Source organism: Zychaea mexicana, assembly GCF_025766255.1.
Source record: "Zychaea mexicana strain RSA 1403 chromosome Unknown BDB00scaffold_63, whole genome shotgun sequence".
Lineage (NCBI taxonomy): Eukaryota > Fungi > Mucoromycota > Mucoromycetes > Mucorales > Lichtheimiaceae > Zychaea > Zychaea mexicana.
Window position 1 is genome coordinate 162,072 of NW_026516726.1, and position 14,161 is coordinate 176,232.

The 14,161-nt window shown below is 44.1% G+C and overlaps 6 protein-coding genes across 6 annotated transcripts; 3 read left to right on the forward strand and 3 right to left on the reverse strand.

Annotated features, from left to right (window-relative positions):
- Positions 1-1,769: 1,769 nt before the first annotated feature.
- BDB00DRAFT_834999 (uncharacterized protein) lies at positions 1,770-2,119 on the reverse strand (the record flags this gene model as incomplete). The annotated part of the gene is made up of 1 exon (XM_053124369.1): positions 1,770-2,119. A coding segment is annotated over one exon (182 nt), but the record flags the coding sequence as incomplete, so codon positions are not given.
- Positions 2,120-3,988: 1,869 nt separating this feature from the next.
- Positions 3,989-4,493, forward strand: BDB00DRAFT_767810 (uncharacterized protein; the record flags this gene model as incomplete). The annotated part of the gene is made up of 2 exons (XM_053119699.1): positions 3,989-4,298; positions 4,384-4,493. Coding segments are annotated over 2 exons (420 nt in total), but the record flags the coding sequence as incomplete, so codon positions are not given.
- Positions 4,494-5,072: 579 nt separating this feature from the next.
- Positions 5,073-5,815, forward strand: BDB00DRAFT_518064 (elongation factor G, III-V domain-containing protein). Its single transcript, XM_053117698.1, has one exon. The coding sequence runs from the start codon at positions 5,328-5,330 to the stop codon at positions 5,772-5,774; it is 447 nt and encodes a 148-aa protein (XP_052977322.1). The 5' UTR covers positions 5,073-5,327; the 3' UTR covers positions 5,775-5,815.
- A 403-nt stretch (positions 5,816-6,218) lies between these two features.
- Positions 6,219-7,194, forward strand: BDB00DRAFT_835004 (ribosomal protein L14-domain-containing protein). Its single transcript, XM_053124370.1, has 4 exons — positions 6,219-6,357; positions 6,566-6,664; positions 6,769-7,020; positions 7,105-7,194. The coding sequence occupies exons 1-4, from the start codon at positions 6,352-6,354 to the stop codon at positions 7,156-7,158; spliced, it is 411 nt and encodes a 136-aa protein (XP_052977323.1). The 5' UTR covers positions 6,219-6,351; the 3' UTR covers positions 7,159-7,194.
- On the reverse strand, positions 7,195-9,704 carry BDB00DRAFT_835007 (uncharacterized protein). The gene is made up of 2 exons (XM_053124371.1): positions 8,976-9,704; positions 7,195-8,799 (listed from the first exon to the last, which is right to left on the reverse strand). The coding sequence occupies exons 1-2, from the start codon at positions 9,584-9,586 to the stop codon at positions 7,437-7,439; spliced, it is 1,974 nt and encodes a 657-aa protein (XP_052977324.1). The 5' UTR covers positions 9,587-9,704; the 3' UTR covers positions 7,195-7,436.
- A 2,784-nt stretch (positions 9,705-12,488) lies between these two features.
- On the reverse strand, positions 12,489-14,016 carry BDB00DRAFT_835010 (Fip1 motif-domain-containing protein). The gene is made up of 6 exons (XM_053124372.1): positions 13,787-14,016; positions 13,402-13,723; positions 13,220-13,314; positions 12,903-13,149; positions 12,775-12,835; positions 12,489-12,709 (listed from the first exon to the last, which is right to left on the reverse strand). Exons 1-6 carry the CDS (start codon positions 13,865-13,867, stop codon positions 12,661-12,663), a joined length of 855 nt encoding a protein of 284 aa, XP_052977325.1. The 5' UTR covers positions 13,868-14,016; the 3' UTR covers positions 12,489-12,660.
- Between the last annotated feature and the right edge of the window lie 145 nt (positions 14,017-14,161).

A 14,161-nucleotide genomic window follows, 5' to 3' on the forward strand; every position in this document is an offset into this window, starting at 1 on the left:
TTCCAAAAAAAAAAAGATTATGATTGCTTCTTGGTTGATTCGCTCTATTCCCTTTACTATTCCTGCCCATCTACCATTATCAGTAAAGAGTATAAAAGAACAACGGAAATTGGCAACCTGCCCCCAAGAAAGTTATGTGATTGGTTAATTAATGGTTGTTATGATAATTAAGAAACACCCACAGCGCAGTCACCATCAGGGTATTTTCATCACGCTCACAGACATTGCCCATTGATTAACATGGAGCAGTGGATAGAGTATCAGACTGCGTGAAAAGAGACAATGTAGCACCACATAGTAGGCGGTTCTTAGTCTTCCTAATATGTGAGCTACAAGAAGATTATTACTGCAGTCAGCCTTCCTACAGTAGTGCCTTCTTTTTTAGGCCTTATTCCATCGCTTTTACAACATGGCGACGAAATGTGGGTTTTACCGCTGCTGGTGCTGTTGTTACTAGAATATCTCATTGTCGTTGTTGTTTACTTGTTCAAGACATAGCACGCATCCAAGTGCCATGCTAGATCCACACCCCCGTTGTATTCTGTTCGCAGTTCGCAGGATCCTATGCCATTCGAATGTAGATATTAGTTTTGTAGCGTGACAATTGTAGGACAATCAATATTGCATTGGCGACACGCCTTGGATACAGTCATGCACCGAAGGATGTCACCAAAAGAGAGCTCGTTTAGGATCACGGTGAGCACATCGGAAGGTTGTACTTTCATCATGTTCTTACGCTTTTCAAGCATATGGTGAGCTTCATTGGAGAGGTAGAATAATGTGTCTGTCAGCACCGTAATTCAGAACCCTGCGCATATCGCTATTGCTTTCTTAAATCTCTGTTGTCTGATAAAAAATACGTGCGGCGATACCATATGTCCTCAAATAGCCGGGGAAGTTGTCGACAAAGAATAAGGCATCACTATACACCTTAGTGACTTCGCCCTGTTGCGCGTATGCTTTGACGCGGACTGCCAGGAACTACACTAAATATCTGTGTAGCTGAGCGAGTGCTGAGGTAGATTCATGAACTTCTGTCGCGAGATTGCGTGCTTGGAGGGTTTCGCTTTGATTTATGCAAAGTGTCTTCCAGTGAAGCCAGCGTTGACAACTCGGTCGCAGAGTCCATGTGGGGATCATGAGTTGTGACGATTCCACCAGTACGCCGTTGGCAAGTACATTGTCTTGGGCAACAGCGAGAACAGGCCATACTATTATATCAACGACTTTTAGCTGTCACTTATGCCTCCGTTGCCATCGCAAACGTCTATTACATCAAAGCGACAAAAGGTCGCGCGATACACGCTATTAAAAAAACGTAAAGGTTACAGATGGAAGAGCTATTTTATTGATTCAAAGAATATAAGAAAAATAACAAAGGTCAAAAAAGTGTCTAGCTGAAGAAAAAGAAGAAGGCATTGGCAGTTCTCTCGTCCATTAGTTTGACAATGAACGAGAAAGAAGGAGGTTGAGAAAAGGCACAAAGCACCTTTCAACCTCCATGTCCACCACAGCCTCAGTCCCAGCTCGAAGCTGGAACCTACACCGCCAATCCTTCCAGCAAGCCTTCAGGAATGACACCAATGCCAATGCCTTTTCCGTCAATTCCTTATTCCCTCAGTCCCTCAAGCGTTATTTCAGGACTATCTGACAGACACACCATACTCCGGAGAGTACGGCACGTCCAGGCTACAACAGACACGCTTGTGATCGTCCAAGGCGGGACCCGATCGTTCAGGATAGCCACTGAAGGTGATCGAGCTCTTCTTCGCGGGGCCGATGCGACTAATGGTCTCCCAAAATGAACAATAGACCTCGACGTAGCGCCCACCTTTGTGTCAAGCCAGGAGTCGAACCTGCAAACGTGCCCAGAAACACTACCGACACATACAAAAAGTTGGTGGACCTTTGAAAAAGGCCACTACGGTTATTCACAGCTAAAACACGGGTGTGAGCGTGTGTAAAGCAGCAGAAGCAGTGTTATAAAGGAATTTACCTGTGCTTGGCTTAAGGCCGCGTTTATGACGATTACGACTGCGCGAAATAGAAAAGCATGGAGATAAGGGAAAGAGAAGCGAAAAGGCAACTGAGCTGAGATAGCCGGACTTTATAACCATGGGAATTCTTATCGATTCTGATTGGCCGCCGCTTGAACAGCAAACTTCTCAAAGCTGCCCCGCGCAAATTTTGTGATTTGGGTTGGTGTACCCATAGTCGTATCCTAGAATGGACGATACTGCTTCTGTTGGATATGCAGTTCTGCACCACTCCCTCTTTCAATGAAGATGGTGATGAAGTACGCCATGCGCATGTATGGATAAATAACAAATAGTAAATGCACGTTGTTTGCAGCTTCACGCGACAAACATGATGTGACATTTAAACAGGTCGATAAACAACCTCCTTTTACTTTTCTCAGCTACACATCCACCAGCTTTTAAGATTACTACTGACAAGTACTGTATCATACTCATAAGCTCAAGTTTCAAATGGTAGTACAGACAACGACAGCGCGACGCTTCTTGTCTTGCCTTCTCGACATCCACCTTGCCACGAGCATGCAGCGACAGTTTAAGCTAAATATAATTCCCCCACATCGTTCTGCAGTGAAACTTAAGCAGAAGAGCTCAGCTGAAACTACATCCCCACAATCACTGAAGCATAAAAGTTAAATGAAGCACAAATGTGCATATGTAAATTGTCACCGTACAGTGAACGCCGGCTGTATACAATTGTTCTGAATTTTAGCTAATGCAAACTCTTTCAGATAGAAGATCAAACCACTCTATATCATGATAATGGATTGTACTGATGTTTTGCGGCATGATAAGCGCTTTTTAAAAGAAGAGCTAGAGGAGCTTCTCCTATGATATCATCACTTAGTGTTTATTAGTAATGAGAGCAAGATATCGAACATAGTAGAGACTGTTCTCTATGTCATGCTCTGTGTGTTTCGGTATGATTTTGAGATTACTAGCTTATAGATACATAGACTTACATTCTCAAATTCTATCGTTCTAAGCAGAATCTTGGCTTGCTATGATGTTTTTGTTCAACTATAGACGTCCGACGGGCAGTGGTTTTCAATGAATAACAATACCGGCAGTTGTATGTATGCATCATAGAAATCGCTCTTGAAAGCCGTTCCTCGGCTCGTATTCAGCCTCCTTGGGAAGCATCTTTGCAGGCAGGTAAAACTGCAGCTAACTCAAGCAGAACCACTTGGATTCAATGAGATCGTATTAAATTAGCAATAATATGTTTAAAGTGATAAAGTAAACAGCAGGAGAGGCTTAACCAGCGACAAACACTGTAAGAAAGATGTAGGTTGTGAAAGTAGGACTTTTTACTCAGGAATCTCTCCAGCAGTCTCTCCCTGCACGACCTGATTTTCGATTTCAAACTTGGCGTCACGTTGAAACCAGAGCTTGCAAGTATGTTTCGTGCCCTTTGCTTCGGTCCTTCGTGTACACCGGTCCGCAATAATTTGGACGTGAATTTTTGCTAGTTTGGCTTTGTAAGCATCCCGTATCATGCATAATGCAATGACGCCAAACAACCTGACACAAACCGCGCATTTGCTTATAACTTACTTGAGAGCTGCAATCAAGGCCTAGATCGTATAGAGACGACATGTTCGAGCGTTTGTTAGAGACGGGTTTGCTCGACATAAAGTGTAGGTGTGGATAAAGAATAGACTTTGGAACGGACTTGGGCCACAAGTCATCTTTCCGCTCAGAATTCTCGTCGCATATCGAGCACACTCGTGTTTCGTTTTGCACAATGTTGTGAGTAAAGTCATTTGTTATTACTTCACATTGGAGAGAGAGGCGCAAAGACGTTAGAGAATGTGAAAGAGAGACTGCGTTACTTGGACGACGAGATCCTTGTGTAACTTAGACCCGTTCAATTGTTTTGCAGGATGACTTGTCGAAAGATATTGCTGTATTAACGCCTTTTCTTACCCATTCACAATTGTATATATAGGGAAGAAGACGGAACCTATACTGACGAAGATACTTTGAAGCTGATGGAGTATACCAGCAACTGTTTGAAAAATGAAATGAGTCAATACCCATACGCATCTTGGACGACATTCAGACGACGACGTATATTTGCCGTACAAAGTATTGGGAATAAATTGACCTTGCTATCAACCAGTCGTATGGAAGTCGGAAAATGGTGCTTTGTGGAGATACGGTCTGCAATTGTACCAAGGGACTGGGAAGACCGATTATACTTGAATCATTTGATGGAATTATTGATGAAGCTGAAGGTAAGATTACAATCAAGTTATAGTTATTTGGAAACAAATAGGAATTATTGACAATATACATGCATATCTGACGATGACATCTTAGGAAATGCTTCTTGAATAAGAAGAGTTAACAATGCTTTTAATACAACAAGAATCAGGAGTGTCTCCTGTTGATGCCGAGGACACCATCAAAGCGGTCAATCGATCCGGTCAAGCGATTAAGGAATTGTACTAGTCTTAAATCCTAAATAGCATTGTTATTCTTTTCTGCATTAAAGTATATTTTTACCCCAATCTCGTCTTCAACCACCCTTCCATCATCCATCGCAGATGCTTTGATGCTGAATCATGTCTATGACTTTAACCTGGACTCGATATTCTCGCACAACACTAGCACAGGCATAAATCATACCGCGGCCTGCAATCCCTTTGATTTTGACGGCCTACAAATCTCCAACTTTACAACAACAATAGTCTCATTTCTTTCCTCCATACTGCATGAATATACCCCACCATTACCACTCCAACACTCAAGACGAAACGAGAGAATAACTTTGATAGTAGTGCCGATGGTTTGGCATTTTGCTGCCACGATCCGCACCAAGGGTGAAGCTGGTACGGGCAACGTTGTTGAGGATGTCCGCCACATGCGCACCGTCAGTGGCGAGATCCGTCGCGCTGCTTCCATGACCGACGAGGAATTGTATGCTTACGCTAAGGACATCCAGCCTCCCTATGACCTGCTTAAGGAAACTGCTCGTTTGGGCTGTCAACTTTGCCGCTGGTGGTGTTGCTACTCCGCTGATGCTCTTATGGCTCGGGTATTTTCAAGTCTGGTGAACTTGCCAAGCGCGGCCCGTGCCATTGTCCAGCTGTGACCCAGTACAACGACGCCAAGGTCCTCCCTGAGGTTCATTTTTTATGAAAACCTTGGTAAAGCTATGGTCGGCATCAACTTGGATGAACTTTCCGCGGACCAGAAGATGGCCAAGCGTGGTTGGTAAAATCACCCACTAATTGTTCTCTTCCCAGTCAATTTTCCAAAAATTCTCGTGTCGTCAACGCTTCCATGCTTACCACCAAGCCCAATGTCCAGGAGCCCGTCTACCTCGTCGAAATCCAGTGCCTCGACTCTGACATGGGTGGTATCTACTCTGTTCTTCACCGTCGTCGTGGTATGGTCTTCTCTGAGGAGCAGCGCCCTGGTATCCCGATGATGAACATCAAGGCCTACATGCCCGTCAACGAATCGTTGGGTTTCACCGCTGATTTGCGTGCTGCCATTGCTGGTCAGGCCTTCGCTCAAGCCGTCTTTGATCACTGGCAGGCCATGACTGGCGACCCATTGGAACCCGGTAACAAGGTCTACGATACCATCCGTAACGTCTGTAAGAGAAAGTGGGTCTCATTTAAGATTTTCCCGGTCTCGACAAGTACTACGACAAGCTTTAAATGGACTCGTTCTCACATTGCCAATGAAAAGGTTAAATTCTTTTTTTTAAAAATGCGCAAATAAACATCCTTTTTAATCCTTTTATACAGGCATCTCCATGGCAGAGAGGACATGAGTACAACAACAAAAGAAGATATACCAATATATGCTTCATTCTAGTTGATTTTTCTTTCTTTTTGTGTGTCTATCTTCACTGCCACCATTCCAACGACAAAGTCGTCAACTACGCCTACCATTTTTGTTAATTTGGAGTGGATAACGGCATCTAGGAACATCACACAATGTGCTCTTACACTAGTTTGGCTCCTTTTCTAGTCGGATGCTAACTGAAATGGTCCGGCTGACAATGTACATTATACCCATGATTTTATAACCTGACACCACATATTCAATCTAAAAGTCTACAACATAATGTAGCTTATTGTTATTTACCCCTTATTTTGCTGACTATCATTAAAAAACAACAATGTAGATTAGCTGTAGTAGTTAGTCTCCACATGAATTTCGATTTTCATTTGTTTGTGTAACATATTTTTTTGACACTCTTTCTAAAAACATACGACATTGTTTTTTTAAAGTGCGACACTTCTTGCGACATCAATTTGGCAAAAGGTGTACTTCCTTCTTTTCAAATTTAGCCATGGTGGTAAGTAGCATGGTGGATTGAAGGCATGGAGAGAATGTGATAGATGGATGAATAGATGGAAGTGGTAGGCTGAGGATGGATGGATTGAGTGGATGGATGATCCATTGGAAATAATTACTCGACGCATCATCATATGGAGACGGACGATTCGCAAAAAACTGAATTCGACATCATTTAACGAAATCCCATGAATCCTAAAATTATATAGCAAGGTTCGTTCAAGCGTCAAGTCGAGGTTGGCCGTGTTGTCCTTCTTAACGACAGCAACAAATTGGCCGTCATTGTCGACATTATCGACCACAAGCGCGTACGTTTTTATTCCATTTATAGTGACCGAGAACTCAATCGTTGTACATCTATACCATCATCCTTTCTAGCATCTGACACACACGCATATATTTTATCCTATAGGCTCTCATTGAAGGCCCTACCACTGGTGTCGTTCGCCAGTCCTACCCCTATCAGCACTTGACCTTGACCAACTTGGTCGTCAAGGACTTGCCCCGCAGTGCTGGCCAGGCCACTCTTAAGAAGTACTTGGAAAAGAGCCAGGTTTTGGCTACCTGGGAAAAGACTGCCTGGGCCCAGAAGCTCCAGCAGCGCCAGGTCCGTGCTGGTTTGTCTGATTTCGATCGTTTCAAGTTGGCCAAGCTTAAGAACCAGGTAATAATTCTGGTGAAATGGAGAGAAAGAGTATTGGAGTGTGTATGTTTATACCTTCTTCTAACACTTAAATCTAAATGATAGCGCCGTTTCCTTGTCGGTTCTGCTGTTGCCCAAGCCAAGAAGCAGGTCGCTTAATTTCAATAAAAATCCCTTGACGCATTGAAAGGACCTTTTACTTTTGTTTTCAGTTGCGAGTGGTTCTTGGATAACAGCACTTGGAAATTGTCTATGATTACTGGAGAAAGAGAACTCTCATGCAAAGGATCGAAGAAAACTGGAGAGCAGACGCTGATTGAGAATGCGGTTGGAAGAAGGAAGAAAGACGAAGAACGTTATATTTAAAAAAGGACAAAAGGAAAAGGGAACAAAGAAGATAAAGACATGACACGATGGTAAATAACTACAAGGAAATTTCAAAAGGTACCACTTCGATCTCTAGCGGTGATATGGGGTGCAACATGAAGTAGGTCGGCATTGATGCCGCCGTCTACGGGTATATGCTTTTGTTTGCCGCCCTGATTCGCCACAAACGCTCGTCGCAGCCCACTTGTTGAACTCCCACTTGAGCTAGAAACACCTAGCATTGCAGCATCCATACTGGAAGAGGCCAGCTCGCCCAATGGATGTTCACCGTCGCTTTCGAGCAGCACGTCTCGTTGACTACTGCTTGCGTTCCATGGACGCTGCCGGAGTGATGAGCTGCTGAATGAGTTGGATAGTGACGAGGGTGAAGATGATAAAAAGCCTGCCAACCGCCTGGTAACTGAAGCGGTTGACGACGCTCTGGGTCGTTGCTTTTGCTGTCGTGTCATAGTGGTAGTATTGGTGGTAGAAGAGGTAGTAGACGATGCTGAATGAGATGGTGGCAATGCTGGCAGGCTAGGTTGTCGTTTGAGCGAGCCGAGACAGAGTGATGAACTCGAATTGCTGCGTGTGGATAGCTGAGAAGAGGTAGATGATGACAGCGTCAGTGCAGGCGAGCCAGCTCGACTGGGGACGTCACTGTAAGCACGGGCGCGATTCAAGATGTTATGGCGTGTCGACGATGGTGTATCGGCCAATCCGTCGGTATTTACAACGTTTCTGACGGTAGCATTAGATTGAGGTGTGCTGAGGGGAGGTGGAGCGAACAGCGCCATCAAGCGGTCATCCTCACTATTCCAATGAGCGGCGCATAGCTTGTAATCCAGTGCGATAGACTGGCGAGTAGAGCGTTCAATAAAGCGGCCACGGGTAACGAACGAGTCGAAAAAGGGACCGCTGCAAAAGGAGCAGGTCTGTACGCGGCCAAAGTACTCCTGAATGTGGTCGGACATGTATTCAGGCACTGGTACCTTCATCCGCACAGCTTCGCGTGCGCACAGTTCAAAAAGAGAAGGCGGGTCGTGATCCAAACGATGTGAGAATTCGGCGACAAACTCGCAATTCTCTGCTGTCAGCTTCCGAAGCGATGTAAGACTGCCAATTTCTGCGGGTAGAGACGGGAGCGGGTTGTTTGAGACATTCAAGGAAATCAGACCACGCAGCTTGGCGATCTCCCGAGGGACATGTGTCAGCTTATTATCGTTGGCAGTAATCACAATCAATTTGGGGAGGTCACCGATGGATGGCGGCAAGGTCTTGATGTTGTTATGGCTGATGTTAAGTGCCGTCAGTTTGGTCAGATACGAGATGGTATCGGGCACAGACTCCAGCTGGTTGTGCGATGTATCCAGGATCCCCAGGTTTTTGAGGTAGCCGAGAGTGCGCGGCAAGCTGGTCATTTGATTATGGGATCTACATACACGCACAATGCACACACAAACAGACAGAACCGATCCTGACCGGTTAGAGAGAGAATTAAGGAAAAAAAGGAGGGGTGGGGATAGGAGAGCAAGGGGGACGAGAAATCTAATCCACACATCCAAAAGGAAGAATCAGGTGCCATTAATTAAACAGAAACCAGGACTTACAAATCCAACTTCGTGAGACAGTCGAGATATCCAATGCTCGGGCTCAATTTGATCAATGATCGCCCTGAGAGATCGATGGCCAAAGATGTGTTCGTCAGTCTATTGTGCGGACGGTTGCGACCTGGTGTAACCTCACCAATGGTAAGCTTTGCCCAGCCAGGTTGACCGTCTTGGGCGCCAAGTTCATTGTCAAGCACATCCTCCAGCACATTGCTATTGTCACTGTAGTGGATTACATCCGGGTAGTACGTCTCGTCAATGTAGGCGAGATCCTTGGCCAAATCCCGGCGGACAAGTGATAAACGCTTGCTTTGTCGACAAAATTCGCACTCTTGATCAACTTTAGTTGCTACGACGACACTCTCAGGCACACTCGAGTTTCCAAGTTTGCTGTTTCGCCGTCGTTCTTGTTGTTGCTGGCCTGCAGCGCAGTTGTTTTGGCACACCATTTCAAGTTTGTACAAGTGGGGATTTGCGAGCACATGATCAGTCTGCTCAGTACCGTCGTCGTTGCGGGCCTCAAGGCCCTGGAGATCAGCCACCTCTTCTTCTGAACGATTGACATAACCGAACGTGAGAGGAGCGTGTTGTTTGCTGCTGTTTGCTCCCATTGCCCGTTGTTTTTCGCAACAGCGTTTGTTTTAGAGAAAGTGTTGTGGAAAGTAACTTGGAGAAAAGAAAAAAAAAAGCGACCAATAGTAAAAAACGTAGTGTGTGCTAAATTTATACCTTTCCTTTTTTGTTTCGTCTGAGGTTAATCGAAGTTTCTGATGTGGAGGACCCTAACCACCGCACAACAGACTACTTTTGCTCGTTTCGGAGATCGTCAATGTCGGATACAAATGGTAAAGCGGACAACCACACCATGGCCCCTCATCATCACTACAACGAGACGTAACCGAACTTTCATTTATTTCTCACAGACACGGCAGCCGAAGCATTTCAGCAAAAGGAAGCAGAATGGAAAAGCCAGCTTTCGACACTGCGCACTAAACTCACACAAGCTGGAAATCATTTGAAATCACTGGCGCAAGAGAATGCGCATTTGACTAAACAAATCAAAGAGCATGCAGATCAAGCATCATCTTCAAAGAAAGAACGCGACGAAAACAGCCGAATAGCTACCAATCTAGTAACTGCCCTGGAAACGGCGCTCGGTCATCAAACTGTACCTGATGTTTCCTCACCTGCAGAATTTGAAAAGTACGCTCGCACAGCAGAGGCGCGTTTCTCGACTGCGCTTCAAGACGTCAAGGAGGCAAAGACACAGTCTGAAGAAGGTAATGTGCCTAATATGTAATTATGTAGTGGCCAGTCCTGTCACGACACGTCCTTATTGTTCATATGATTTTCAGACAAGCAGGAGTTACAGAAACTCAGGGCAGAAAATGAAAAATTGGCGTCACAGTTGAAGGGTAATGAAACCTTTCTGTTTTCTGAAAAGATATAGCTCAGCTGTGAAGCTTATCAGAAACATGTAAATGATAGGTATATCGTCACAGAAAACCTCGCCATCCATCGACATGTCCTCCTCAGCTCCCAACGAAGCTGTTCAACAAAGTATACGCAATTTATCTGACGACCTTGAGAACGGAACAATCGATAGCTCCCTTCCACCTGATTTGCTGCAGTCGTTTGAAAAACTTCGTTCGAGTTGTGTGGATAAATTGGATACACTAAAGCACGAAAAGCGCGCTGCCGAGAGTGCTCAAAATGGTAGGCTCTTTTTCCTGGAAAAGAAAATGCCTTATGATCACGGCATCATTCTGATAACTAGTAATGAAGAAAAGGCTAACAATGATATAACGCTATAATTAGATTTAAAACGGCAATCTACACTACTCCAACTTTCGGTCAACAACCTTAATGAAGAAAAGGAAAAGATATTGACCGAGAAAAACGACCTCACGAAGCAAATCGACAAATCCAAAGATCTTGAAGCACGTTGCAAAACCCTTGAGGAACGGTTACAAACGGCAGAAAAACAAAAAGAGGAAAGCGAATCGCGCGTAAAAACTTTACAAGACGAGCATCAGAATTTGATATCAAAACTATCGCATCTGAAAGAAACGCTGGCTCCACGGTTAGAAGCAGACAAACAACTTCGACAGCGTGTATCAGAATTGACTGCGCAGCTGGAGTCAACCGAACGTGATTTATCGCAAGCCCGTGCAGATATGCTCAAACGCGACAAGGATGCATCGGATCAGCTCAGTCGTCAGGAACGAGAAATGGCCCAGTTACATTCCCAGATTCTGCAGGTCCAGCAAGAAAGGGATGAATGGCAAGAAAATGCGACACAGCTGGAGGCTCATCGAAATCAGTTAGAAGGGGAGTATCAGCGGGTCAAAAATGATTTTGATGTGCTACATCGACAGCGAGAAACAGAGCTAAAGGAACATGAGTTTGAGCGATCGAGTCTCGCAAACTTACAAACTGTTCTCGAAGAATTCCAAGCAAGTGAGTTTTCTTTTGCCTGGTATAAGACTTTGTTTATGCTGCACCCAAAGAATGAATGAATGTTACTGAACAAGAAACAATCTATACTTATTACTAGGCAAAGATAGCGAAGTACGTGCAGCAGTGGAACATATGCAGCGCCAGCTGGATATGACCAAAAAAGCGTGCGCGGAATACCAAGAGCGAGCACGCGTGGCAGAGGTAGGAACAAACGAGGGCGGTACTTTTGATGTTACGGATCCCTAAACTTTTTCCTGTCATGTGTAGAGTTCTCTGGAACAGTATCAGCAAGATGTTGCCAAGATACAGCGATACGAGCAAGAGATCAAGGAAAAAAATCTGTTAATAGGAAAATTGCGCCATGAAGGTTGGTTTTTTCGAATTATTATTTGGTGAGAAGAAAAACTAAAACTTTCTCTCAATACAGCTATTATACTTAACGAGCATCTTATCGAGGCCATGCGACGACTCAAAGAAGAAACGAATGATAGCAGTGTGGATAGGTAAAGACAACTGAATTGGCTAATATGTGTATAGATAATTACTGACTTGTCGCTATAGACAGCTTATTGCAAACTTGATCATAGGTTTCTTCCTGGCACCACGAGGGGATCCAAAGCGCTTTGAGATATTGAGCATCATTGCTAGTGTACTACAAATGACAGATGAACAGAAGGAGCACATAGGTCTTTTAAGGCCGAACAAAAACTCACAGGCATCATTCTCGCCAAACTCATCTCCACCGGGTTGGACAGCCGCTCGTCAACAACAGCAAAGCAATGACACACAACAGGTAAACAAAGTAACTAGCCAATGTGTTTTAAACGATCGGGACTAAGCGATTCTTTTTGTCCCTTTATTATAGTCATTTACGGATGCTTGGATATCATTCTTGTTGAAGGAATCGAGCGCATACCATCCCCGCAAAGGCGACGATAAGAGTAAACCACTTTCCGCACCAACATCTCCAGGTCCCGATAAAAATGTATCTGATATATAATACCGACCTTAAAAAACAGATGGATACATATATACATATAAAGACGTTATAGCCAATTATTTTGGCATTTTTAATATTAAAAAAACAGCATGTACGATTAGAATGAAAAGAGGAATAATGGGTCCAATTGCAGAGGATAGATGCGAGTTATAACGAAAAGAAAATGTGTTATTGACAAGAGAGTACATATGAAATCGTTGAATGGGAGGATGGGTTTAGAAACGATTACGGGAAGAAAGGTGGTTGCATTTGTGGCCAAAAATATGGGTTGTTCCTAAATTATATCAATGGTGTTAATGCCAGCCAATTGCTTGTCCATTGTTTGCCTCACAAACTTACATCATATTGTTGTCTCCACCATCCTTATCATTATTCCCGTCTTGTCTGTTCGATGGTCGTCCTATATAAGCAAAGCATGAGTTAATGTTATGCCTCCAATTGGTAAGCCATAGCAATAATAGTATTACCTAATCGACCACCACGTCCGCCAATATTCACTGGACCTCTGTTGCCAACACCACGCATGACGGCTGGACTTGAACCACTCTGTGCTGGTGAGCTCATGCCAGGAGGAGGAACACCCATAGGAGGCATACCCAACATCGGATTCGGCATACCAGGCATACCCAAGGACATGCCGCCGTCAACCATGGCACCTGGAGGCATCATCATACCCATTGGCATAAATTCGCTCATGTCCATATCACCCATCATCTATATATAACCGTATTCCATGGTTACTTAATAAAACTCATCTAGTATCTTCCTTTTCATTCATCTTTACCTTTTTATTTTCTCTAAACATTTTCTGTTGGGCACAATATGCCTTCCAGGTTACTTCGTTGAAGCCGTAATTGAAATAATCGGTAATATCAGCACCTATAAAAATTTGTACAGTTAGCCAAGTTCTCTGTGATGCCATGTACACACAAAGCGCTGAGAAAACCCCTTGCTTCTTTTTCTTACCAGGCTTCCTCCAGGGTCTATCTTCAAAAGAGTCTAGATCCACTTCAGTGATGGGTTGGCCATTATATTCACCAACTTGCTCCAAGTTGACCCCACTGACTGCACTGCTGCCCTTTCCGCCCTGCTGTCCTGAAACTCCGTGACCGCTCGCATTGACTTGAGGCGATGATGAAGATGCTGGGGTAGCTGCTAGTCGTGATTGCTGACCAGGCTTTATGCTAACGAGTGATGCTCCAGATTTTTCGTCTTGAGCACTTGAAGGTTCTGCTCCTCCTTGTGATGATTCAATGTTGGTTTCCGGTTCCAGAATAATTTCGAGGTCCTTTTAGTATTCGTTTATTAGTAAATTATCACTTTTTCTGACATGACAGAAAATATTACTCACATCTTCACTCTCGTATTCTTCCATATCATCTGCCTCTGAATGGGCTTTTTGTTCGATATTGCTCTCTTGATCAACTTCCATATCCTGCTTTGCACCGATTTCTTGGGTCCTGAGAGAGAAAAGGAGAGAGCACAGAGAGAATTAGGCAATCGTTACAATTATCGTAGGGTGTATCTGAGTGTTTGTGGATATAGACGGCCTAACTTACTCGTTTGCCGAACTGCTGCCATATAGCTGGTATAAATCGTCGTCTTCTTGTACTAATTCTGGAGAGTTAATAGATTCTAAATTTGACAGTGCTAAAAAAGAAAAAAGAAATAGCCGTGACCATGTACTCCACACTAACCTCGTGCATCGGCTTTTGCTGAATCCTTC

What these genes read in the sequence shown, in the direction of transcription:
- BDB00DRAFT_835007 (XM_053124371.1), bottom strand. Translation starts at nt 9,586, where the DNA reads ATGGGAGCAAACAGCAGCAAACAACACGCTCCTCTCACGTTCGGTTAT. An exon ending in TGTCTCACGAAGTTGGATTT is followed by an intron (nt 8,800 to 8,975) that starts GTAAGTCCTGGT and finishes GCGTGTATGTAG; the next exon opens with ATCCCATAATCAAATGACCA.
- BDB00DRAFT_835010 (XM_053124372.1), bottom strand. Translation starts at nt 13,867, where the DNA reads ATGGAAGTTGATCAAGAGAGCAATATCGAACAAAAAGCCCATTCAGAG. An exon ending in AAGAATACGAGAGTGAAGAT is followed by an intron (nt 13,724 to 13,786) that starts GTGAGTAATATT and finishes GAATACTAAAAG; the next exon opens with GACCTCGAAATTATTCTGGA. An exon ending in CGGACGTGGTGGTCGATTAG is followed by an intron (nt 12,836 to 12,902) that starts GTAATACTATTA and finishes TTGCTTATATAG; the next exon opens with GACGACCATCGAACAGACAA.
- BDB00DRAFT_835004 (XM_053124370.1), top strand. An exon ending in ACATTATCGACCACAAGCGC is followed by an intron (nt 6,665 to 6,768) that starts GTACGTTTTTAT and finishes TTTATCCTATAG; the next exon opens with GCTCTCATTGAAGGCCCTAC. An exon ending in TGGCCAAGCTTAAGAACCAG is followed by an intron (nt 7,021 to 7,104) that starts GTAATAATTCTG and finishes TCTAAATGATAG; the next exon opens with CGCCGTTTCCTTGTCGGTTC.
- BDB00DRAFT_518064 (XM_053117698.1), top strand. Translation starts at nt 5,328, where the DNA reads ATGCTTACCACCAAGCCCAATGTCCAGGAGCCCGTCTACCTCGTCGAA.